The sequence below is a fragment of the Cavia porcellus genome, unplaced genomic scaffold (assembly GCF_034190915.1).
Source record: "Cavia porcellus strain 051 isolate PalLab524CR breed Dunkin Hartley unplaced genomic scaffold, mCavPor4.1 scaffold_32, whole genome shotgun sequence".
In the NCBI taxonomy this organism is placed as follows: Eukaryota; Metazoa; Chordata; class Mammalia; order Rodentia; family Caviidae; genus Cavia; species Cavia porcellus.
The window spans coordinates 27,541,774-27,567,131 of NW_026947515.1; the positions used below are offsets into that span (position 1 = coordinate 27,541,774).

General features: G+C 48.7%; 1 protein-coding gene across 7 annotated transcripts in view; it reads right to left on the reverse strand.

Annotated features, from left to right (window-relative positions):
- Positions 1 to 1,030: 1,030 nt before the first annotated feature.
- Positions 1,031 to 25,358, reverse strand: part of Usp36 (ubiquitin specific peptidase 36) — a 37,191-nt gene continuing 12,863 nt past the window's right edge. For 5 of the 7 annotated variants that reach the window (XM_023562896.2, XM_023562894.2, XM_063242370.1 and 2 more), the window contains exons 7-21: positions 20,558 to 20,625; positions 19,978 to 20,048; positions 19,293 to 19,375; positions 18,260 to 18,371; positions 16,252 to 16,392; positions 15,515 to 15,615; positions 13,596 to 13,734; positions 9,743 to 10,399; positions 8,998 to 9,128; positions 6,578 to 7,144; positions 5,507 to 5,706; positions 4,550 to 4,666; positions 3,793 to 3,908; positions 3,241 to 3,389; positions 1,031 to 3,102 (exon numbers count right to left, since the gene is read on the reverse strand). In XM_023562896.2, the coding sequence (XP_023418664.2) occupies positions 3,258 to 3,389; positions 3,793 to 3,908; positions 4,550 to 4,666; positions 5,507 to 5,706; positions 6,578 to 7,144; positions 8,998 to 9,128; positions 9,743 to 10,399; positions 13,596 to 13,734; positions 15,515 to 15,615; positions 16,252 to 16,392; positions 18,260 to 18,371; positions 19,293 to 19,375; positions 19,978 to 20,048; positions 20,558 to 20,625 (2,635 nt within the window). In that variant the 3' untranslated portion in view covers positions 1,031 to 3,102; positions 3,241 to 3,257. The remainder of the gene's footprint in view (positions 3,103 to 3,240; positions 3,390 to 3,792; positions 3,909 to 4,549; positions 4,667 to 5,506; positions 5,707 to 6,577; positions 7,145 to 8,997; positions 9,129 to 9,742; positions 10,400 to 13,595; positions 13,735 to 15,514; positions 15,616 to 16,251; positions 16,393 to 18,259; positions 18,372 to 19,292; positions 19,376 to 19,977; positions 20,049 to 20,557; positions 20,626 to 25,358) is intronic. The other 2 variants (XM_023562898.2, XM_003464882.5) reach the window with 2 other exon arrangements.

A 25,358-nucleotide genomic window follows, 5' to 3' on the forward strand; every position in this document is an offset into this window, starting at 1 on the left:
GCCAACCCCCAAATGTCAACACTCCATAAATGGGACCTCTTAGTTGCAGGAAAACAAGCTCAGAGCTGTTTTTGCACAGACTATGCAATAATAATAGAAATAAAGTATGCAATAAACAGAATGCTCACAAGTCTTCCCAAAATTATCCTTGTCCCCCAGTGCTTGGAAAAACTGTACTCCATGAAACTGTTCTCTTGTAGGGAATAGGGACTGCCTCGTCCTCCCTGGCACTGTTTCCAGGCCACCATGAACTAAACAGCTGTGCTACACAATGGCCTTCCATTGTATCTCTACCTCAGAGCCAACCATTCATGCACTAAAACTGTGCACTAAATCAAGCTTTTCCTTTAAACCATGGGTGTTCCTTTATATGCACCAGGGCCAGCCACCAGTGTCCTGTCTCAAAAAAAGCCAAACAACAAAAAAAAATATTTCCTCCCTTAATCTGGGGAAGGCACAGGGCTGGCCCTCAGACACCTCTTGCTGGATATCCTATGGTAGGCTGAACTCAATGCTGGGTTTGCCTCTGATCAGTGTTGCCTTCCACAGACCATTCCTGTCACCACGGCTAGAGGCTCCAGAGCCACCATGTCTGGCTATTTTTTGAAACAGTCTTGCTAAATTTCCCAGGCTCGGGGCTGGGGGTTTAGCTCAGCGGCATAAGCGCCTGCCTTGCAAGCCGGCAGTCGTGAGTTCGATCCCTGGTACCGATAAAAAGGAAAATGACAAAAAAAAAATAAATAAATAAAAATAAAAATAAATAAATTTCCCAGGCTGGGCCGAACTTGCAATCCTACTGCCTCAACCTCCCAGAGTGCTAGAATTATAGGCATGCGCTACCATGCCTGGCTTGTTCGTTCTTGAGTAGGACCTGCTCTGTATTTTTTTACTACAGAGGTCTGGAGGTCCCCTCTCTGCTATTGATGGCTTTGTGAACACACAACAAAGATATCCTTTCACTTGACCTCAGGAAACCAACATGATATTGGTTTGAATGCATCTTTTAAAAAGTCAAAGACACAGAAAGGACTCACAAGGACATAGAATTTTATTGCACCAAGATCTTGGAACATCTGGGGCTCCCAAAGTCCCTGGAGAGGAAGTGGAAAAGGTGGGGGCCCCATATACACATACAGGTGCAGCCATACACCAGGACTTGGGGAGAGAACAACCCCTAATGATGGAAGGTTTGCAAGGTGACATGGAGTACCAGGGAGGTGGTCCACTGCACGTGGGTCCTGTACCTCCACTCCCAGTTCTAACCCAAGCAAGTGACTGCTATTGTAAAAGCTTAGGTATTTCTATGTATTTATATATGTACATGTCACCTACAATATGGATGGTTTTCTGGATGCATTTTTCCTCATACCTGTCTGGCGGACACGACAGTTTTTACAGAAGGAAAGGACTTGCCTCTACCCAACAGTGACAGACACTGTAGGAAGTCAGACCGGGATTCACCACTGCCAGAGAGAATGCAGAGATACTCTCCCCAGGGTAAGTCCCTACAATGTTCAGTCTAGGAGAAGACAAGACCAGCTGCAGGAGAGGGGAGAGAGACAAAGGAGATCAAGGCTGTGCTGGCAGGCACCTTACATTTTCAACAACAGAGCGTCACGGAACAATTTGCCCGGGAAGCAGTTAACGTTAGAACCAGTCAACCCCTCTAGTGGAAAGCGAGCCCTGCCTGCAATAATGCCAGCCTTTCTTCCAAGACGGCAGACTAGGAAGCCACGGCACACTCATGCCAGGCCTGTCCTGAGCAGCACTCAAGCCGCCATCCGCTCTCGGCTGGAATGAGAAGTGATCAGGCCACGGTGTCGCTGCTCCCTCCTGCATTTCCCTGAAGTGAAGCACAGAAGTGAAAAACCTAAAAGAACCACTGGCATGGAAACTTCCAACGTCCCTCACCATGCGAAGACACAACTCCTCTCTGTCCCCAAGGATTGAGCAAGGCCCCGAGCAGAGAGCAGAGTGAACAGAAGGGTGGCACTGATGAAGGCAGCAGACAGGGGCCTGAGCGCAGGCCCAGCATGCCCCGGACAGCTCCGGGAGATGCGGGGACACACCTCCCGAGGGAGGACCATCTGATGTACTTCTCTACCTCCTACTGATGGGATGCTGTCTTTTCCTTGGAAATGCCATTTTTACTGAGGTGTCTGTGTTAAATCACAAGTCTGCAGGCCTAACTTGAGCAAGATAAAAAGGGATCTTGAGTCATACAATCATCTAGATTCAAAAGCACTTACAAAATTGAGCAAACAAAGCCAGTATTTGCATACTATTAGGAGAATATATTGCCGCTGGGAAGCCACAGGTCTGGTAAAAAATAAACGCTTTATATTAAGTAATAAAATAACGGAGAATTCATCCCTACATCCCTCCATTAGAGACCCATGGGTTATTGCAGCTGGGAAGGAAGCTATGGCAAAGCCACCCTGGACAGACAGCAGCCTGAGAAGCAGATGCACCGGCACATAATTCAAGAGTTCCCCTACCCAGAAGGCTCCAGTCTCTGACTGCTGGAAGTGCTACCTGCCTTTCCCAGAATGGCAGAGGCGGCAGTGCAGGTGGGCACCAGCTCTTCCCATTTCAAGATGGCTAGTAAGGCATACAGACACAGGTCCCACGGAGGGAACCAGGAGGGCAGGGCATGGGACAGGGCAGTGCTGGGCTCGGGAGGAAGGGGTGGCTTGCCAGGAAGAGCCTCCAACTGCATGCCTGCCATCCTGGGCACATGACGCACTGGAGATGCACTGTCCTGTCCCCACTTTCAGTCCCAGACAGGAGCAGATGGCTTTGCCTGCTCAGACTACTGCCCATGACCACAAGGATGCTGGCCCCTTCCAAACGTTCCGGGTTGTTGTCTGCTCCGCTGGACATCGCCTGGTGAGGTTCCTGTGGAGCTCCTTGTGAATGTCCCCAAAGCCTCCACGCCAGGCTGTCTACAGTGACATGGGAGCCCCCAACATGGCAGGCTCATGGCAGAGCCCCAGAGGTGGCAAGGCAGTTGAGTCTGCATAAGGCCACTCCTCAGATCCAGACAAGGGTTCCCAGGAAGTGACAGCTCGAGGAGGCTGTGGAACAGGCACGCTGGTCCTCCTGGTGAGAAACAAGAACCCTGATGTTTCCTCTGCCACTCTCCAGTGGGCCCACAGGGTCACCTCTTACAAAGAACCGGTACATCCACAACCCACAGACACATGCAATCATACCAGATATAAACCCCCCAAAACTGACCTATTGTGACACCAAGTTCACCGGCGGTAGCTGAGGCTGGTGGCCTTAGCTGGATGAGTCACAGACCAAAAGTTTCGTCTACTCTGAAGCTTCTGGAAGGCATTGAAGTTTCTCTTCTTCTCCTTCTTAAATTTTTTCATTTTCTTTTCCTACATCAAGAGCCACAGGGAGGGCCAGAGATTTAGCTCAGGGGCACAAGCGCCTGCCTCGCAAGCACAAGGTCTTAAGTTTGATCCCTGAAGAGGGCTCCATTGAACTCAGGTGGCCCCTATGACACACGCACTGCCAATGTGCTAGGCACGGGTACATGCTCACGTGCCACACACAAGCGTGTGGGAGGCCTGCCGCCCTGGATGTGCTGACGGACGGGGGCACAGAAGCATCATATGGTCGGGGCCCTGCCTACGCATGGAACATGCGCCAGTGATGGAAGCTGGGCACCCGGCCCCAGCCTCACCCTTCACCACTATACCCCATGCCTGCTCTTCACGCTGCTGAGAGTTTGTGTGAACCACAGCAATCTCCCTGTCAGCCAGTCACACACACACCTACCTTGCCACGATCAAACTCTTCGTCCCACTCGTCAACCACTGTCTGCGTCCGGGCCAGTCTGCTGTCCTCCATGGCATCGCGGCTGACCGCAGACAGTTCCCCATCCCAAGTCAGAACTGGACAACACAAGTATGACATCCGCAGTCTGCAGACACGTACCAGCTAGACCCACTGACTTTTCTTTTGGTTTTGTGAGACAAGATCTCACTATGTAATTCAGGCTGGTCTTGAACTCATGGTGCTCCTCTTGCCTCAGCCTCCCAAGGGCTGGGATTACAGGTGTGTGCCACCACGCCTAACAACTCTTCTACTCTCAATACTCAGAGTGCCCAAATGCCATCTTTTGGTGGTAGTGACAAGCAGAAGAGGAAGAAGGAGGGGAGAGTGTGCAGTATTTGTGTGAAACTCATGACTCTTTTGCTTAAATTACATCACCAATTACACTGCTCACTTCTTTATAAACCCATGCCTTCACCTGAGGAGACCTCACGTTTGTTCCTGCAGTCTGACTCACACAGCTCCAACTCAGAGTGGCCACCACAGATGTCAGAGGGTCATCTGCACCAGCCTGTCTACTGGGGCTCTGATACTCCTGCCGAGAATCACGCCACAGACAGAGCCCACCTCTGTGCCATGGCTAGAGGCGTGGGCTGGGCTTGGAGGGATTCTTCTTACGTGGTTAAAGCCACATAATGCCTCCCACGGCCTGTTTCCACCCACCGCCAGGCAAGCCAGCCAAGGAAGGCAAGAGCCATACCTTGTCTCCCATACGCCTTATCCGACGAGTATTTGAGCAGCTCCTGGACCACATCAGGCTCTCGCTCCCTGTTCCACGGTCCAAGAGGAGCCTGTCCTAGCCCTGTAAGCAGAGTAGCTAAGACTCACTTATAGATGCTCTTTTTTTTTTTGTCTTTTTCCTTTTTATCGGTACCAGGGATCGAACTCACGACTGCCTGCTTACAAGGCAGGCGCTTATGCTGCTGAGCTAAATCCCCAGCCCCTAGATGATCAAAATGAACTGCTGCACAGCCCTCAGTGACAGCACAACTGCAAACTTCCTGATGACAAATGCTCACTCACCAACACTGAGGCACTTCACGTCCTAACGATGACTTTACTCAACAGCTGTTACCCAAGTAAACTCTTAAAAGCCAACCCAGAAGGGGCTGGGGATTTAGCTCAGTGGCATAAGTGCCTGCCTTGCAAGCAGGCAGCCGTGAGTTTGATCCCTAGTACCGATAAAAAGGAAAAAGACAAAAAAAAAAAAAAAAAAAAAAAAAAAAAAAAAAGCCAACTCAGAAAACAGCTACAATACAGAGTTAACCCTTAGTCTAAGGTGGAAAGAACTAGCTCCAACTGGAATCTGCTCTCCCAGCCAGAAACACTACATTTTTAAAGGGCCCCAGGCCCTTGGATTGGAGGCCTGGTCCTCAGGAAGGCCCTCCTGGGAGGTGATGGATGTTGAAAGTGGGGGCTCTTTAGGTCACTGGGGTGTGCCCTCAAAGGGGACAGTGGGACCCCAACTATGAGGTGAGTGCTCTGCTCTGCTACATGGTCTGGCTGTGATGTGTTACCACACCATGGGCCCAACATAGGTGCACAGCTTCCCAAGCTGACCATCTCAGATACTGACACGCAGCCAGTGCTCAAGAGTGACCCGCACCGAGGAGCAGCACAATGTCAACCCTGTAATGTAAATTTTCCAAGGCCTCACCTGGGCGGTCCCCAGGAAGCTGGCTGTTCACACTCAACTCCGAGCCCGTGGTGACGCTGGGCTTTGTGCTCCTTGGGTCTTCGGGATGTTGGTTTTCTTCTTCCTCCTGCTGTGCCTCAGGCCTTCTTTTCTTCCTTTTCTTTTTCCTCGGAGACTCTGCCTTGTCCTCATGTTGTCCGTGGCCCTTGGAGGTGCAGCTGCTGGGTGTCAGGGGTAACAGATAGCCCTTCTAGCGCACTGACAGCAAGAGCGGGGCTCAGTGACAGGCACCTGGCCCACTTTCTTCCGCCCTGTAGGAAATCTGCCCCCAGTGTGACCCTGAGGACAACTCAGGAAACCGTTCTCTGTGACATCATTCACAGCACACTGGTCCTGGGAAAGTGTCAAGACGAGACCTGCTGCCCATGGCCACACAACGAGCATGAGGGACACTGAGGACTGTATCACATGGTCACACTTAATCCACCTGGGGCAAGTCCTACTGACTGTGAATCTAGGCTGCTGCAACCCTCCATACCTCACAGCTTGCCACGGCCCAGGTTGCTGACCCTGTCTTTGGGCCAACATATACATGTATATGGTGGTCATGGACTGGATGAGGCCATCCCCCTGCTGTCACTTTAAGAAACTGGTATCTGGGGGCTGGGGATTTAGCTCAGCGGCATAAGCGCCTGCCTTGCAAGCAGGCAGTCGTGAGTTCGATCCCTGGTACCGATAAAAACGAAAAAGACAAAAAAAAAAAAAAAAAAAAAAAAAAAAAGAAACTGGTATCTGGGGGTGGGGATTTAACTCAGCAGCTTGGCAAGCATGAGGTTGTGAGTTTGATCCCCGGTACCAAAAAAAAAAAAAAAAAAAAAAAAAAAAAAAAAAAAAGAAGAAAGAAACCGGCATCTACTGATGCTTACCACAGCAGACAGGCTCGCCATGTGCAACTGTCAGCAGTCCAGGTCGTCATCCTGCCTGCCTATTACATGGTCACCCTACCTGTCCAGAACACGTCTCTCTGGCACTGGGTTGCTTAGGTTTTACAGTCCTGACAGAGGACAGAGGGGTGTCTTGCCCCCCTCTCACCTGTGCCACGGTGGGCCCTGGAGAAGGCCAGCTTCTTCACAGAGTCCCTCTGCTGCCCTCCTCTTCCTCTTCCTGCTGCTCACAGGCTGGCTGTCCTCCTGGGGCTGGGTGTCTCCTTCCTCCCGTGGGTGAGCTGGCAGCCCCGACAGTCCCTTCTTTTTGCTCTTGGGGCTCCAAGGTGACCCTTGCCTCTGCTCCTGAGGAATGGCCATGGCCATGCCCTCTGGGCCCTTCCTCTTCTTCTTCTTCCTCTTCTTTCGAGGCACTGCAGCTGCCCCGCCCAGAAGCTGTGAGACACAGGCTTCTGGGCCAAGCATCTGAGGCTTTCCCACTGGGCTCCTGTGCCTCTTCCTGGAGGGGCTCCAAGAGGCCTCGCTAGCCTCCAGCGGCTGGTATGAAGGGGACATCAAGTTCCCATTGACCTGAGCCATGGCAGTCCGGGTGGAAGAGCAGCTCTGTGGCTCTGATGTCCATGGGGCTTGGGGGATACTACTGGACAGTGATGCAGAGGGGGTGCTGACAGGAGGCTTGGGACAGCTGGATGATTGGGGAGCAGGTGACAGAGCCCTGTAGGGACAGCAGGGAACACAGGAAGGTCATTCTGAGAGATCTGCATGGAGCTCTTGCTTCTGCCCACCCTCCCTACCTCCCTTTTCACCTAAGAATTTCAAAAGGGGCTTTCTCCCGTAATTCTCACACACACAGAAACTGTTTGAAGACAGGCTAACAACAGCATTCAAAGTCTACTTAAGATCAAAATTAGTCAGGTGTGGTGGCACAACCTACAACCCCAGTCTCTGAGGCTGGTTAATCAGCCTGGGAAATCTAGTGAGTGCTAGTCTTAAAACAAAAAAAGCTGGGGACGTAGTTCAATAAAATTGGGTTCAATCCTCAGTGTATGTGTTAGTTTCTTATGATCAAACAGTTCAAAGTATTTTTACAATGCTAATGTTCTGAGTTTTCAAACAAATGTGTTTTATCTTTTTTGGTATTGGGGATCAAACTCATGACCTTGCGTTTGCCAGGCAGGCGCCCAGGTCACTGAGCTAAACCCCTGGACCTCTCCAATGTACTTCGGAAAAAAGGCAAGCTTCACTAAGCAAGAATGGTCAGAAACAATAATCCTGCCTGAATGTGTCCTCAAACCTCCAGAGCCCCAGGTCCCCGGAAGGAAGTGAGCCTGCCGAGAGAGACAAGGGCAGCTCTCATACCTTCTATGGTTATTTCCTTCTGAGCCCGGGTGCTGGGAAAGCTGGGAGCACAGTCCCAGGCCAGCTCACACTGTAAGATATGTGCAAACAGGACTAAGTGCTACCTCAGCGGCAGCCTGCCCCCTCCAGTCATGTGCCCCAGAGAAGTCAAACTCTCTCTGAGCTGTGGTGGTCTCAGCTGTCACCAAGTGGCAGTCTGCCAGCCTCTGAGGCTTACTGCTTTCAACAGGATTGTCACTGTCATCCCTTATACCAGCACTGCCACCAGCCCACCTGTACTCCGAAGTGCTTTTTGAAAAAAAGCACTTTCTGGTCTTTTTGAGACAGGTTGTCACTATGTGGTTCAGGCTGGGCTCGGGCTCACTTTCTAGCCCAGGCTGGTCTGGAACTTGCAACGATCTGGCTGCCTCAGGCCCCTGAGTGCTGGGATTATACAAGTGCGCTACCACACATGGCTCCTGCAGTTTCTTTCTTTCTTTTTTTTTTTTTTAAAGGTTATATAACAAAGAAACATAAATACCTCAGCATTTAAGGACCTACCACGAGGAAAAATACTATGCCACGGGTGGGGCCTGTGTGTAAATGTGAAAGGGAGGCAGAGGCAGAGGGATGTGGGTGGGGGACAGGTAGACGGCCCTTTGGGGGTACAGAAGCAAGGCTGAACCTCTGTTCACTTTGCCCCTGTTCTCTGCTTCCTCCCTCCCCAGCTGCAGACAATCCCACGCACAGTGATCAGTCAGGAACTCTGGACTCTGCAACCGGTGCCTGAGGGATGTGGCACCTTGTCACCATCTCACTAGGGCAGGAGGACTGGCTTCCAGAAGGAGCAGCTGGGGGTCTGAAACCAGTCTCCTTTAGCTCAGAGCCCATGCAGCCATGGCAGGAGACCTGGGAAGGGGTGCCCTCCAGGGACAAAGAGACAGGAACACCATTGGGAGACCAGGAACACCATTGGCATGATGACCACAGCCAGAAGGACTCACAGGCCTCTGAGCCCACTTGGTATTTCAGGACAAGGTCATCCACAGCACACCAGGTCACATGCCAGTGACCGACAGAGGATGAAAACTGGAAACTCAGAGACTAAACTGACACTGGCCAAGCAAGGCTGCTTTACAGATGGTGTCAGAGAAGAGGATCTGGATCCTTTAGTGGCCCGGGGTTCTTCGAGAGATAGATGGCACCTGCAGGGCTGGTGCCTCGGCTCACCTGGATTTACTGACAGGCCAAGTGGAGGCAACGACGGGGTGAGTGACTGTCATGGGGTAGGTGAGATCGGAGAGTGGTGAGGGGGAAGGTGAACGGAGGTCATTGCCGGTCGCCCTCCGCAGGGTGCTGGCCTGCAGTTATTGACATAAATAAAAACTTGGTGGTCTAAAAAAGGTTTCCGTGGTGAAGAGGGAAAATAAAAGTAAAATAAAAATAAAATAAATAAATAAATGAAAGAGCCCAGAAAGGATGAGGGATAAGAAGGGGAAAAAGAGGGAGGCAGAGGGTGGGGATGGTGGAAGAATCAGAAGTGTTGCTGGTTAGAAACAGAAAGGAAAAAGGAAAGAAACTCAAACAAAAACCTCAGCACAACAACACAGCATCATGTCACTGCCCCTGTGAGTTCAGAGCTACACACAGATACCCCAGCCCAGACTTTTCTTCTGTGAGAGGGTCTGGGCTCCCCACGACCCTCCTCCCACCCTAGGGGCTCAGCTCTCCAGGGGCCTGTGGCTCAGCCATGACAACACTAGATCTACAGCAGGAAGGAAAGCAGGCCTCCGCCAGACCCACCCCCTCCACCCAAGACAGCCCTTTTACAACCTGTGACTCCCTAGGGAAGCCTCAAAGGCACCTGCTCCTCCGAAACAAGGCAGCTGGAGTCTCCCACCACTTTCCCCTCCTCAACTACGGCACCCCTACTTGGGCCCTGAGATACTTCCAGAGATGAGACCCCCACACCCACCTTCTTGGCAGACAGGGCCAGTTTCTTGGCTGGTGGCGGGGACATGAGGCTCATGTGTTCGATGGCAGTGCTGCCCAGGACAGGAGACTTGAGCTTCACCATCTTAGAATTCAACCCATTAGGCAGCGCTTTGGAGAGACCAGCAGTGGGGCTGTTTGTTCCCTGAGAATCACTGACACAGGTCACTCTGCCCTCAGGAGCCTGCAGGACCTCAGGGCTGCTGCCAGAAGAGTGCTCTGGGCTGGAGCTGCTGGAAGTCCCCTTCTCCAGGTCTGCACTCTTGTCTTCCCCCTTCAACCCGTGCCCATTGGCAGGGGCCCCAGCCAGGAGCTTTGGTGAGGTAGAGACGACAGTGTCCCCGCTGTCCCAGGAGCCCCGTCGTCGGCTCCCAGGTTCACTGGTACTCGGAGAAGTCCGGAGGGGAAGCGAGCAGTGCTGCGAGGGGACCTGCTTCTTGGCTTTCTTTCCATTCTCATCCAGGAGGGCTGGCATGTGTGTGGGTGTATGGGCCAGTCTGGGGGTAGGGGACCCCAAGGGGGATTTCGTAGGCACATATCCATTCTGTAACTTTGGGCCTGGCAGGGAGCTGCTCCTGGAAACAGGCACACCAATCTCCTCAGGAGCCTGTGGCTTCCTCATGGGAACAGGGCCTTGCAGCTAGAGAAAATCAAGGCAGAAAGCACCATCAGAGACCAAAGGTGTGCTGGCCAGGCAGCTGACCCTCGGCCAAAGAGACTCCCAGAGGAGGGGTGGCCTCTATGTGCAAACCTGGGACAAACTGCAGGCACGTGGTAAAATCTGTTACCAATCTGAGCAGACTCACTGTTTCCCAACTCACGCCCACACAGACATGCCATTCTAAGAGCATCTTTACTGTGGAGGAGTATGTTGGCATCAGGATTTAAGTAAAGGCGGGCTGGGCATGGTAATGCATGCCTGTAATCCCAGCACTCTAGGAGGTTGAGGCAAGGGCATCACAATTTCGAGCCTGGCCTAGGCAACTTAGCCACTTAGTGAGACTGTCCATAAATAAAAAATAAAAAGGGCTAGGGATATAGTTCAGTGTGAAGACCATTGGTTCAGCTTCCAATATCACAAAAACACGGGAAAACAAAAGAAAACAAAATGCCAGGGAGTGACAGAAAAGGAAAAACTGTACCAACCTAACAATAAATATACCAACTGAAAACACCACCTACACACAGCCACTTATTACAATGCTACTGCCTTCTCCTGGTCATTCCTGAAGGGCTGCAACCCTGCTCAGTCTTAACGCTGCTGTCGAAGCATCTTCACAGATCATTCTCCCAAAAACCTCTTCAATGTCTGCTGGCAGTCACCATCCCCTTGAATGGTACTTTGTATGTATGGTACAGTTAACAGCCCAGTACTCCGTACCTCCTCCTCACAGCACTAAACCCCGGGAAAATAACCTACTCTGTGTTTATATGCCTAGTCTAGGCCCTTCTCTGTTTATTATGAAGCCCCAAGAGCCCTGCCTGCATCTCTCTCCTGTACCACCACAGTCCTCACAACCTGCCCCAGCCTGAACGCAGTCAGTGCTGAAACACATTACGGTCAGGGCTACGGATCGTGAGGCCCTGGTTTCAAATTCCGCTACCGCAACAAAACAAAACAATTTTTTTTGAAGATTGAAGGTTTTTTTTGGTGTGTATGTGGTGCAGGGGATTGAACCCAAGGTCTCATGCATGCAAGGCAAGAATTCTACTACCAAGCCACATTCCCAGTCTGATTAAGGTTTTTCTATATGTTGTAGCCTATACTAATTTTCCACAAATGGACTTGGTAGCTAGTCTTATGAATTTCTACTTACTCTTACTAGCAATGTTTATTTCTTTTTCAAAATATACAGTAATTTGGCACTATTTTTGGCTCTCATTATATTACTATTTGTATCCTTGGAGTTTGCTTTGGAGTGATGGTCAGTCATTGCAATTGAATTCTGTTTTGTCTGTTAGTACTGGGAGACTCAATCTAGGGGCTCTGCAACAAGCTAATCCCCAGGCCTTTTTATTCCCAATATAGGGTCTCACTAAATTGTCTAGGCAAACCTTGAACTTGCAGCTCTCCTACCTCAGCCTCCCCATGCTGGGTCCACAGGCGTGCGCACCTCTGCTCACCCTGTCCCACTCAATGAGGTGATGTTATAAATGTCAACTTCTTGTTCCAATTTGTTTCTTATAATTCTGGGGATGGAACCCAGAGCATTGAGAATTTGGTGCATGCATCCTACTAACTAAACTCCCAGCCCTTTGCTGCAAATATTTTAAAAATTTCATCATTTAATATCTTATACACAAAGCTTTAAATTTTAGTTTAACCAATTTATATTTCATTTTCTCTCTCCATTTTTTTCCTTTCTCCCTCTCCTTTCTTTGTACTGGGACTGAACCCAGGAACTCATGCATGGTAGGTAAGTAACCTACTAGTAAGCTATATCCCCAGCTAGTCCTTCCCGCTTTGAGACAGGGTATTGCTAAATTGCCTAGGCCGGGTTCCAACTTTTGATCCTTCTGCTTTAACCTCCCAAGTAGCTAGGATTAAAGGTGTGTGCCACTACTCTTGGCTTCTCTCTCAATTTTAAATTTACAGTCTTCCTACTTCCAGAGTTTAATTAAAACTCATTTCTATTTCCTTTTGAATTTTTGTGCTTGTTTTTAAATTCCTTATTAATATTTAACTCCTTACTAATGTTCTCATGGGAATACATTTTTCAAGCACTGTAAAACCTTTCCATGTCTGGAACAGTTATACATTTACTGAAATGCACACAATCTTACAGTAAAATGGTTATTTAATTTTAGTGTACTTGGAAAATGATTTTTGAAATAGAAACACCAGCAGTAAGTGAAGTGGCCCTGCAGGCACCTCCTGCAGGTATGCTACTCTACTTCACGCACCAGGGAGGCTTGCTGGCTTCCAGACCCTGGCTCCAGTGGCCACCAACTTTGCAATGACATTGTGTGATATATTTTTTTAAGGGTACTGGGAATCAAATGCAGGGCCTCGCACTTGCCAGGCACGCGCTGTGCCCCTGGACCTACATCCCCAGCCTGACAGTGTGTATTCTAATTCCTATGCCTATCCAAAAGCTTCTAGTTTCATTCCTTTTCTCCACCACTGGAAGGAAAAGACACAATTATATAAATGACCAAAGCAGGCCCTGCTGACTGCATGTGGGTTCACCTCTCCAGGGAAGGACGTGATGGCTCAGAAATGGTCAACCAGAGGGCAACTCTGCATGCTCAGCCATGGCGTTACAAGGAATGACTTGGTACCCTGACAGGAAAAGGAATCCCTAACTGTTTCAACAGAAAATCTCAAATACACGGTGATGACCTAAGGCGTTCTCTAACTGCATTTTGGACTGCTAGCATTTCGCCACATAAGTCTCAGCGCTCCTCGCCCATCCACACGTGTGTGTAGACATATGCATGCATATTCCTGTTTCTGAACCATGTGAGCAAATGACCCCAATATGCCTGCACTGATTTCCACAGACCGAAGCCACACTCACACAGATCCAAGATCATACCGGGATCCCAGCACAGGCACAAGCACTCACGCTCTCAGAGTCAAGGGTAGGTACTTCCCAGGTCCTCAATTTGAATTTGCTGAGTCAGGCTCTCTCATCACTGACCTCTTTTCTCTGTACCCAATCACAGCTGGTGATCAACTTAGGAAATATCATCAACTGACACAGTACCACCACCTGCCCACTACTGCCAAGTTGCCCAGGGTCCTACACGCATGAGCAGACTTAGGGACTCTTGAAAGCGCCAAGGCAGAAGTTCTAAGAGCACCTCCACCACCCCACCTTCCTCAACAGTACCTTTGCAGTTGTGGGCAAGGAAGTGACCCCGTTGCCAGCACTCTTCTTGGTGTGATCTGGAACCACACTCTGGCGGCTTGGAAGGGTAGAGCTGGCCCTGGAGATGAGGCCCTCTGGACTCTTCTTAGAGCCTGGAATTCTGTCAGAGCAAGGAATCAAGTCAGAGGAATCCGTATGCAAGCCCAAAGGCAATGCAGAATGCAATTGAAGCAGAATCTGGGTAACCTCAGCTCAGATTGGTGTTTCTGTGTTTTAGATAGATGTGAAGAACAAAATTCATCATACTATGGTAATATATGTACACCTATGTTTATAGCAGCACAGTTTGTAATAGCTAAATCTTGGAAACAACCCAAATGCCCATCAACTGAGGAATGAATAAAAAAAGATGTGTTTTTTTCAATAATGGAATACTACTCAGCCATAAAAGATAAACTCAAGTCTTTTATCGGTAAATGGATGCAACTCAAGACCATACTCATAAATGAAATAAATCAGACCCTAATGTGTAAACATAGTATTGTCTCACTAATGTGAGAATCTGAAAAAGTAAACAAGACTCATAATGTATAACAGATATTGTGACTAGTGAAGAAACTTCAAAAGAAAACTGATGGGAGAAAGAGCAAAGGAAAGAAGAGAAAAAGAAAAAAATATATAAACACGAGACAGTTCAGTTATACAGCTGGTTCCTCTTGGTTCACCGAGGGGAAAGTTTCACGATAGTGATCTACTGAACAGTGTCTCACACCTGTGTCTTGTACTCTGAACAACTACTGTGACTATAACAATGCCCGACATGTTGGTTACTGTTAACTCTCCTACTAGCCTGCTTTGAAACTGTTTTATTGCTATTTCTTACTTCTGTTTCAAAAAAAAGGAGAGGAAAAAGAAGAAGAAAACCACCTCAAGGAGTCCCAAGTGTCCTAACTCCTCTGAATTCTTGCCCCACCCTTCAGACACAGCAGAACCAAGCGGTCCTCTGGGGTTAGGTTTTTAAGTCATCGATTAGAGAGCGAAACCTCCTCTGGGTGCATCTTCTGAACGCACGAGGGAACATGTAGCAGCAAGAACCTGGAACCATGTCTTTCAACAAGGAGGCTAGTGACTACTCTACAAAAGGCACAGCCAAGACAGCTCCTTTGCTGTGTGGTGGCGCACATCTGTAACCCTGGGAACCCAATGCAGGAGGACTACAGCCAAGTTCGAGGCCAGTCTGGGCTACAAAGTGAGTTCAAGGTCAGCCTGAGTCACAGACTGAGACTGTGACTCAAAAAACAAAGCAGCTGCTCTGGACCCCCAATAGCAGCCTTCCCTATCTGTGGGTCACTGCTCCAGGCGAAGACGTGCTAACTGACTGCCATGGCATGTGTGCCATGGAACACATCTAATTTGGAGCAATAATGTAAGAATACAGGCGAGTCTGGCTTCGTGTCACACGCCTGTAACCACGGTACTCAGAGAGGCTGAGGCAGAAGGATTACGAGCTGGAGCCAAGCCTGGACAGCTTAGCTAGACCCTGTCTTAAAACAAAATAAAATGGGGCTGGTGATGTAGCTCATTGCTACAGTGCTCCTGGATTTGATTCCCAGTACCCACACCCACAAAAAAGCAAGCAAGCAAATAGCTAACATTCGAAACAAAATGTGTACACATTCAAAGTAGCATTGACATGAGGTCAGATGGAATCCCAGTTTGCCTTTCTCGAAAGCTTCAGGTTTTACTAACGACCAGGCAGACTGGCTACAAAGGTTTACCCCCAGTGATGTGCTCTGTTGTGTTCGACTGTAACTGCCCAAGTCTTTTCTCTCCTATGGAACTACCGGTTCATCCAAGGCAGGAAATGGCTGGGGAGAGCAGTGGTTTGGCAACAGAGCACAGTGGTGCAAGTGCATCTGGGGAGGGTGCAGGCTCCTCACCGCAGGTAGAAAAGCACGTAGGCCTGCTGGTTCAGAACCACCTTGACATTGCTGGCGTGAACCAGGGAGTCGTTCATCTGGTACCACTGTCCGTTGCTTGCCTGGGCAGCACAAGGAACAGGAAACAGAACAATCAGTAGACATCCCACAATCTCACTATTTACAAAGTGGTGCTAGTTGCTACATTTATCCAAGTGCTAACTAACCTGCTGACCCCTCCTCAAAGTGTGTACCACCTGTATTGTATCACTCCCAATGTGACCCTGAAGAATGAGTGGGGTTCTACTTCCTTCCCAGTAACCCTTCTAAAGAGGCAGACACAAGCACCAGAGTTTCTGCCAATGTCTGATGTCCAGGGAAAGCTTTCCATACCTAAGGACAAAGGAGCTACAGGAATTCCACAAGTCTTAAGAACACTAGGCTCAGTAGGGTCAAATCTTTTTTTTTTTTTTTTTTTTTGTCTTTTTCCTTTTTATCGGTACCAAGGATCAAACTCACGACTGCCTGCTCGCAAGGCAGGCACTTATGCTGCTGAGCTAAATCCCCAGCCCCAGGGTCAAATCTTAAAGGCAGAATTTCCCTGAAGCAACAAGACCTTGAACACAGCTCTAAAATACTGTCACTTCACAGAATAAAATGTGCAGAAACTAACTTTGGGCGTGCACGGGCACTGCCAACCTGCCCAGGAAGCAGCACAAGGTCACTATCTGGGTGGATCAAAACCTGCCAGTGCTCACCTTCACGTAGCAGTAGTAGTGCCCAGCATGGCAGCTGTAGCCTGAGTGCACTAGCACGGCGTATAGTCCATACATGACAGGGTCGCCATTACTCTGGGACATATATGGACGGATGTTCAGGAATTCCGGATAGCCTACATCCTGTTTGAAAGTTCAAGTAAAAGGCAAATGACACTCACCCGTGAGAGTAAGGATCAACCGGCCCTTTCCACCCACCACCACATGAAATGTCGGACTTGGCTGGGCTCTTAACAAGCTGGGACAGATGGGTGCATGGGAACACTGAGCACAACACCCTTCACATACACTGGCCACCAGCCAGTGACTGAGAGCCAGGCAGCCAACACGAGCATCACATTCACCTGACCTGCGGGAAATGATGTTACTGTCCCACTAAACCACTGAGCTTTACACTTCTCTTTGCCACAAATTGAAACTTAACTAGTTGTTTCCCAATTGCAAAGTGAGAAAAATAATTCACTTTATTCCCTAGCTCTACGGGAACACTGTTAGGAGACAGGACACAGACCACACTGGGTTTAGGTCTTTAAAAACAAAAGTGCTCAATCAATTCAATGGACTGTCCTGCTAAGTTAAAATTTTAATGTACTGCATCAGGGGGATGCCAACATTTACTCCAGAAATGAATTTTTTCCCTTAGGAAAAAATATTCTTAAATTATCTTTCAATGATAGGCAATATGTCTGCATTTCCACTCATACAAATAAAGTTTTGATAGTACTGAAGACTGAACCCAGAGCCTTGTGAGTAACAGGCAAGCTCTCTATCACTAAGATATACCCCACCCGTTTTCTAGGTTGAGATAGCCCGTCCTCCAGGCTGGCCTCAGATGTGGGCTCCTCCCGTCTCAGCCTGGGTAGCCGGGATGAGCCGTCTGTACAGCGAGCTCACACCTCAAGTACAATGAATGGAGTGAGACACACAGATCTTAGGGCGTCACATTTAGTGTTCAAGAGCGCTTGACAGTACACACCAACAGCATGTATGAAATGCCCAAGTCCAGGCCTCTGAAGGACTCTTTGTGCCATCTAAACACCACTGCTCTGTCTTCTGTCACCATCTGTCACTTTCACCAGCTCTTCAACTCCCTCATACAGCATATACATTTTTGGCTGGCTTCTTTTTGATCAATATGATGTCTGTGAGATTCACCAAACGCCACTATACACCAGGGGCTCAAGAGCTTCAATCAAGCACCCTAGTTAAACAGAGCCCAGAAGTCACAAAGATGAATGCGTCTCAAACTGCATTCCACTGGAGAACAAGTTCTGGGAGGTGTCACAGGACACGAGCTCCTCAGGGCAGAACCACACAGCCCTCCCTCCTTCCCGGAGTCACCAACACAGCACGCACACTGTAACCACTGCAGGGTTAGCAAGGAAGGAGAAAGCATGACTCCTCTCCACATGTCTAAAAATGTCTTCTTAGAGGTCTAAAAGCAACATGCTAACGAGGTCTAACGAGGCCTGCAATCACTATCAGTGCTCAAACTAAGGCTCAGGCAAGTTCCTGCCCAGTGCACCTAATCAGGCTCTAATTACAGAATGGACCCTAGACTTTTATGAACCATGTATATTTTGCTGGAATGTCATGGTGCAAACAGATTTTTAGTCTTCATTCCACAAAAAGCCACTGCATGCAAGTGCTCCTATTTCAGAGATCAATAGCATACTGCAGATCAGCACCATGGAGTCCAGTGTTTACCATACTTTTTTTTTTAGGAAACCCATATTGGTTTGATAGCCCACATAGGTACTCCATATTGGGAAAAGGCCAAGAGCAGGCAGAGGCTGAGGGAAAAAACTCCAGTAAGACAACAGCTTTCAAACCGCATTTGTGTGGAATCATCAAGAGATTCTGAAACAACACAGATTCCTAAGTCCTGCTCTACAGGGAAAAGCCAGGAATCTGTGCTTTATATGAAACATCCAGCTGACTTACGCACACCAAGACCGACGGAGTAGCCTGGGATGCAGGTGAGCCTCACCTTGGTGATCTTCCCCCCACTAAGGTTGGCAAAGCGCTTGAGAGAAAGGGTTAAGACATTGGACGTCCTATGGATGGTGAAGCGCTTGCTGGCTGGAACCTTCTTCCTGCATCTGTGAAGGTGAACGCAAAAAGTATTAAGAGGGCATTTTAAAACACTTATGCTCATGCTATGTTAACAAAAGGAACAGCTTTTCAGTGACAATGGAGACTTCCTGACTGAGACCTATCAAGAGGACATCAAAATCAATAGGTCCTAAGTCAAGAACAACTATCGCAGGGCAGCAAAGAAGAGAAAAAAAAGTAAAGACCCTAAAGCAAAATGACTTCACTAACCTGGAGACTGAATAAGATGTACAAAAAGTGGCTTTGGGTATTACAGGAAAGAATGAAGCGAAGCGGATGTGGAAAAATGATACACAGACAGTAGATGAAAGCAAACAAAGCCAGAAGACGAAAAGGAAGCGGGAGCAAAGAGACAGAAGTGAACAGCTTCCAGAGTTGAGGAATAAAAAACAGTATTTTGGCACAGAACAAGAAATTTGAAAAAGCAGAATTAAGAAACTGTTCTTCAGGAGTGACTGCAGCTTCACAGTGACCTACATACCAAGACATCTACCCAGTAAGATTGTGCAGATGCTCAAAGGACAAGTGTGGTATCTGCTGAATCAGTAAGATGCCAGGGAAACTTCAAAGTTATGGACAGAAGCCACTACCACATCTCATCTGAGAGGCGGAGTAGTGTGGTGTGCCACATTCTGCTGATGAGATTAGGAAGTCCCTTCCCCTGAGCCTCAGTTTTGTCACTGAGGGTAACTGCAGACCCTCTAGAGTAGTGACAAGTGCTGTGTGAGCTCATGCCTCCTACTCCTTTGTGCTGCAGGAGGGCCATGTTATAATAAAGACTTGCATGCAGGCCATTTAAGCCATGTGAGTGAGGTCTAAGGAAGCGCATGAAGGGTACCGGGCCAGGAGGCTTACTATATAGCTTTCTGGATGTTCGGTCTTTGGTTGAGAGCAAGGTGAAAACTTACTTGGCACACATATAGGCATTCTCTCCACTCAGGACATCTGGTTTCACAAAAAGTTCCAGAGCACGCACAATATTTGTAGCTTGCTGAGAAGGATAAAATGGAATAAACAGCAGGAGAAAAAGGCTGACTCAAAATATACCAAATTTAAGGTCTTTTTCAGGCTGAGGCAGCAAATCATACAACTTGACCTGCATAAAAATTGGCTTGCTAGCTGCCACCTCCTGGGACTGCAATACCCAATACGAAGGAGGAAGGAGTCAGGCTGTGTCCCTTTCTAAAGCAGTGACAGGTGACAGCCATGTGAGATCGGCCATGTGAGTCACTACTGCAGCTGGGTCTGCTCACATGGCCCAGCAACAGCGAGCTAGAATAAAGAACAGGGCCAGCCCATGGCACTCCAGCTGCTCCCAAGGAATGGCTCCCTAGCACCACAGGGTCTCTCTCCTCAAACCTGGGTGACAGGGCTGCCACTATTCATGGCTCAGGACACAAAACTCAGTTTCTTTCTCTTTTTCTGTCTTTCTGTCTTTTGAAAGGAATATCAGTTTTTAATTTACATGGGATTCTAAGTATTCTTTTCCTCATCTATTCTGATAAAGCCTGGCAGAGGGCCAGGCTTTCCTATCCTGCCTGGCCCTCTGCCTCAGTGTCCCAATGAAGATAGGACCCAGAATCCCATATGTACCCGAATCTCTAGTGCCACATCCAGGTAGGGGTCGTAGGTGTCTGAGACACTCTTGCACACGGAGCACTTCACTGTAACAGACAAAAAGCAGTGAGTGGCCACATCCACGAGGGGACTGCCAGGAGCCCCACACCTAGAACTGCCGGGGCAGAACTCTCAGCCTGCTTCTGTCATCGAGAACCATCTGGCTAGGCCCTGGAGTCAGGAGGTAAGAGAGCCCCGCACCTGCGCTGCTCACAAGATGCCAGGCCTCCGCATCATGAGCCTCGTCTGGCACTAACCACTAATTGCCCCCGTGTGACTAGCAGCGGGAGAACAATGGCTGCACCTGGAGGACCTGGGCCAGCAAGATGGGAAAAGCACCTTAACATGAGCACTGGCACTTTTCTCTACCTCTGTCAGAGCAACATTGTTATAAATTAGTGGGCCAAGTGGCCAGGCAGGAAGCCAAGACTCAGGACCTCCATGAGTACTGGGTCTGCCCAGCAAGGAAAGAGCCCAGCCAGCCCACACAGGCTCAGGGTTTTCTGGGTTAATGTCTAACAAGCTACCGCAGGACGGAGAAAACATATTCACTCACCTCGTGATCTGAGATAGCCTCCAAAAATCTGATGCACCAAGGTGGTCGCCTGTGTCTGACGGTCCAACCTGAAAAGGAGGTAACCCTCTGAGAGATGACACCAGGCAACATGGTGTGTTTGAGCCACTCTCCCCAGCCAGTGTGACACTGAGAAAGCCCACCTGCCCTGCACACTCAGAACCTGCACCTCAGGGCCCAGTGGAGATGGAGAAAGAGGCTCTGCAGAGCTGCCCCTCACAGCAGGTAACCTGGCCACTTCACAGAAAACAAAGAAAATTACCTGCATCCTCATGTAGTCCTATCCTTCCCTTTCACTCTCAACAAAAGGAGACACAAATATGGGGTGGAGCTGGAGGCTGAGCCCACCTTGGGCATTGGGGCGAGAGTGGGTAGGGTCAAAGGCTGTATCTTCACACTCTTCTCAGCAAAGGACGGTAGGGTCATGAGGCCTCAGCATGGGTTACTAACTGGGACCCGGGACAGTTCTGAGCCTCAGTAACCGACCTGCCCTGCAGAGCTAAGAGCCCATGGTTCTTCTGACAACTAGTCTGCCCCAAAGAGCTAGAAGCCCACAGTAGTCCCACATGGCGAGTACGCATTTCTGCTGCAGGTACCATTTGCTAGCTTCCACATCTGTTCTGCCTCACCACTCTGAACTCTGTCACCAGAGCACCAGGACCCAGCTCTGGAGTCTTTTCTCTAGCGAGCATGACTCTCCCTGGCTTCTCACAGGCATCTGTCCACTTAGCCCATAGGCCATATGGATCCATCCATGCACATGTGGCTTCTCCACCTTCTGCAGAGTCTGCTGGCCCAGGCCTTTCCTCACTGCAGTGCTTCCCAGATTGGCAGCTCCAAAACGTCTGGAGGACATTTTTACTTTGCAAAGTTAGGAAATTAAAAAAAAAAAAAAGCCAACTGCCACGACCTACTGTTAGCACCATTCATCAAAAGAAGGGCTATTTTAACTTCAAATAAAACTAGCAGGAGGAAATTCAAAGGGCATAAAAACCTACAGCAGGCGCACATTACAGCAGCAGCCAAGTCCCAGGCCCCAGAGAAGTGAGAAGCAGAGCACAGAGTGCCACACAGCCCATCCTCAGCGTCACGGGCAGAGGAAGCACGACCACGAACATGAGGCCAGATCCAAGATCCTGTATCACATGACCCAGGCCAGCCAGGATAGCTCAAGAACAATGAGTGAGGGGTCACGAGGGTTGACCCCAGTTAGCTGGCTTCAGCAAAAGCACTCTAGAGGCTAGAAGCCAGGTGGGAAAGGACAGAAAGGGGACAGTTAGGATCTCAGAAAAAACCCAAACAGAGGCTGCAGACTCTCCTACAACCCAGAAAAGGCCTACAATTCAAGAAAATGTCCTCCCTGTGCTGACACTGGAGGGGATGTGGCTTCAAAATCCTGAGACTTACAGACAGAGAGGAAGGTGGCTTTAGCCAAGGCAGAGAGGCTGGGGTAGAAAACAGCAATAAACAAGATGCAAAACATTCATCAGATGAAATCTATCCCCAGGAATTAGACAGAAGAAAACAAGACAACTTCCATATTGAATTAAATATCCTCTGACAGTAGTGGGTAATATGAAAAATCACTGTGGAGGCAGGGGATTTAGCTCAGCGGCATAAGCGCCTGCCTTGTAAGCAGGTGGTTGTGAGTTTGATCCCTGGTACTGATTAAAAAAAAAAAAAAAGAAAAATCACTGTGAATAAAAAAGAAAACAAAAATTTTTCGAGACAGAGTCTCACTATGTAGCCCATGCTGGCCTTGCATTTGCAGCAACCCTCCTGCCTTAGCTTCTTGAATGTTACGATTACAAGCATGCACCACCCACCCCTGGCTCAAAAATTTTAAATAAAAATAAAGAGAGAAAATTGAACTTAGGAAAGAAACAGAGGTTTTCACACACGTCAGAAATGAAGACAGTATGCCCTGTCCAAGGGAGAAAAGATTTACAAAATCAGTACAGGGCACTACAAAGCTGGAAAACAACCAGGGAATGAACACACAGTGAAGACAGGGCACCCAAGAAAAGGGAGCTGAAAGGGAAGGCCAGTAATAACGGAGTACAATGTAACAATGAGTATAAAATTAGAACAAAGGAAGACTTCCAGAAGTTAGCAAACATGCAAACCAACAAAATACTACCACCAGTGGGTTGCTGTAGGAGAGTGACCTCCCAGGTGGTGCTGATTGTCATCATAGGACTATCACTGTCCCCGGTAACAGAGCTCTTGGGTCACACATGACACGCTCATCTATAAGCTGGCCTTGTGGGTGGACTGCGGCACATTTTAAAACCACACACTTAAAATGGCACCAATCCAGAAGCAATAGTGTTCAGATATCATCTGACCACTGCTGGAGGCTGATTTTAGGTTAGTGATGTTTTTCTGTACATATTTTAAGGGTTAAGGTATGCCACAGATTCAACTTCTAATTTTCCTTGGTCAGGTAACAATGTTGCATATGGGAAAATAAGATAATCAGCTATAAGACCTAGGCAGGAAAACTATCAGGCTTTAAAGATTTGTTTAAAAAGGCAGTATCGCATACTTTTATAATCCTGGCATTGGGGAGATCAAGGGAGGAAGAGGATAAGTTTGAGAACAGGCTGGTCTACACAGCAAGTTCAAGGTCAGCCTGGACTGCATAACAAGATACTGTTCACAAAACAAAAAAACCTCCCTCTCCTTAATTCTCAAGGCCTCCAAACAAACAAACAAACAAACAAACAAAGCAAGTAAGTACATCAACACAGTGATACCTCAAATCTGGGCAACTCCGTGCACTGCTGTTCTTGAGCATGTCTGCAGGCAGGCAGCCTGACATGAGCACACAGGGAAGCCCAGAGAACACCAGTAAGCACTGGGCACCTGAAGCAACCTAAGGCCAAAGAAAGGGATTGGTATAGCAATCTATTCCAGCAACAAATGATGCATGCTAGAGTGACAAGAAAGAAGCAAGCTGAAACTGACCAGCCAGCACCCAAAGGCTGAGAACACACGACCAGGGCTCTTAAAAAGGGGAGATGTACCAAGGGAGTCAATGAACAAATATGCTGATCTTTCCACACAATAAAAGAATTTTAAGAATAGGTAAGCAAACAGAAAACGCACAGCAAATATGTCATCTGTAGGAATTGTGAGATAGAATGAGTTGAGAACAACCTTCTCACTTATAATGATATACTGTCTATTAAAGAGGTTAGACTTGGCCTCTGCAGACCAAACCTAGAACAGTGCTCAGAGAGGAATGGGATAAGCAGAGGAGTGTGAGCAGCAGGAAACCTCCCAGAGAAGTATGCGGTTCCAACGCGGGCAAAGGACACCAAAAAGTACAGATTGGGACAAGGACACTTCCTAACGCCAGGGCAACAATTCTCAGCTAGGACAGGGCAGTGAGAACATCCATCCACAAGCGCAAGCACGGAGAAATCACAGCAGCTGCACAGGCTTAGAGCACCACAGCATAGGAGGAGGAGACCACAGACACAGCCAGAAGGCAAACACAATGCAAAATCAGTACAGGGCACTACAAAGCTGGAAAACAACCAGGGAATGAACACACAGTGGAGACAGGGCATCCAAGAAAAGGGAGCTGAAAGGGAAGGCCAGTAATAACGGAGATCTTAAAGACCCGGACAGCAAATGGCATAAGGACAGACAGTCTCAAAGGCACATATCACAAATACTATGTACCAAGTCGCAGGAAAACACCAGGAAGTTCCACAGAAATGTGGTAAACACGCTTTGAGCACAATGCAAGCAATAACGAAATGACTACCACCGGCAAAAACCAAAAGGGGCCGTTCACCTGCCAACTAAGTGATGCTCAGCATCAGGAAGCTCACCTTGTGACATTTCGCTAGAGACCAGTGGACACTCTCATGGATGGGTATTCAGTGGGCACCCATCTCTCTGCTGTTCCCTGTCTACCTCTGTCCGAGTGCTACATACCCGGAGCTGCAAATGCAACCCACCCCTACCCACCTAGCCCTCCCCAACGTCTTCTACCAGCAGCAGATACTACCTAACCAGCCTGGACCCACATGTCGGTTCCTGTCCTAATCTCTTGACTGGACCATGCCCTGTGCCAGGGTCAGCCAACACAGCACATCCCCATACTCCACTGCAGGGCCGACACCACACTTGCCCCAGGCCCAGAGAGGCCTAACTCTTCCCTCCTGATCTTCCCTGATGGAAGAGGCTAGACACCCCAACCTTCCATGCCCCAGATGTACTCTCCAGTCTTTCCAAGACCGTGCTTCTCACAGGATGAGGAAATGCTGCACCATAAGCTCCTTAGACCTATGGACATCTTTAATTTCCAGTTCCCCAGGGCTGAATTCAGTGTTAGGCATACAAGAGGTCAACACACAACTACTGGAGAAAGCGTCTCACCAGAAGATGGCACATGTAAGGACAGACCCAGGTCTGAGTGTCAGTTTGTGTGTGCATGTGTGTGTGTACACGCATACCTGCACATGAGTAGGAGCTCACATCCTGGGAAGGGAAAACGTGACTACACCTTTGGAACAGGCAACCAGCATCCAAGAATCTGGTAACAAGTCTTTTCCATGTAACTTGGTTTTCTTTACATGTGGTTTATTTACCTAAGAACCCCACTCACTGAAACAGGTGGTGTTCCCATTTCAGTCCTTCACTGCTACAACTGAACTGTTTGTTTGTTTGTTTGTTTGTTTGTCTTTTTTCTTTTTTATCCGTACTGGGGATCGAACTCACGACCGCCTGCTTACAAGGCAGGTGCTTATGCCTCTGAGCTAAATCC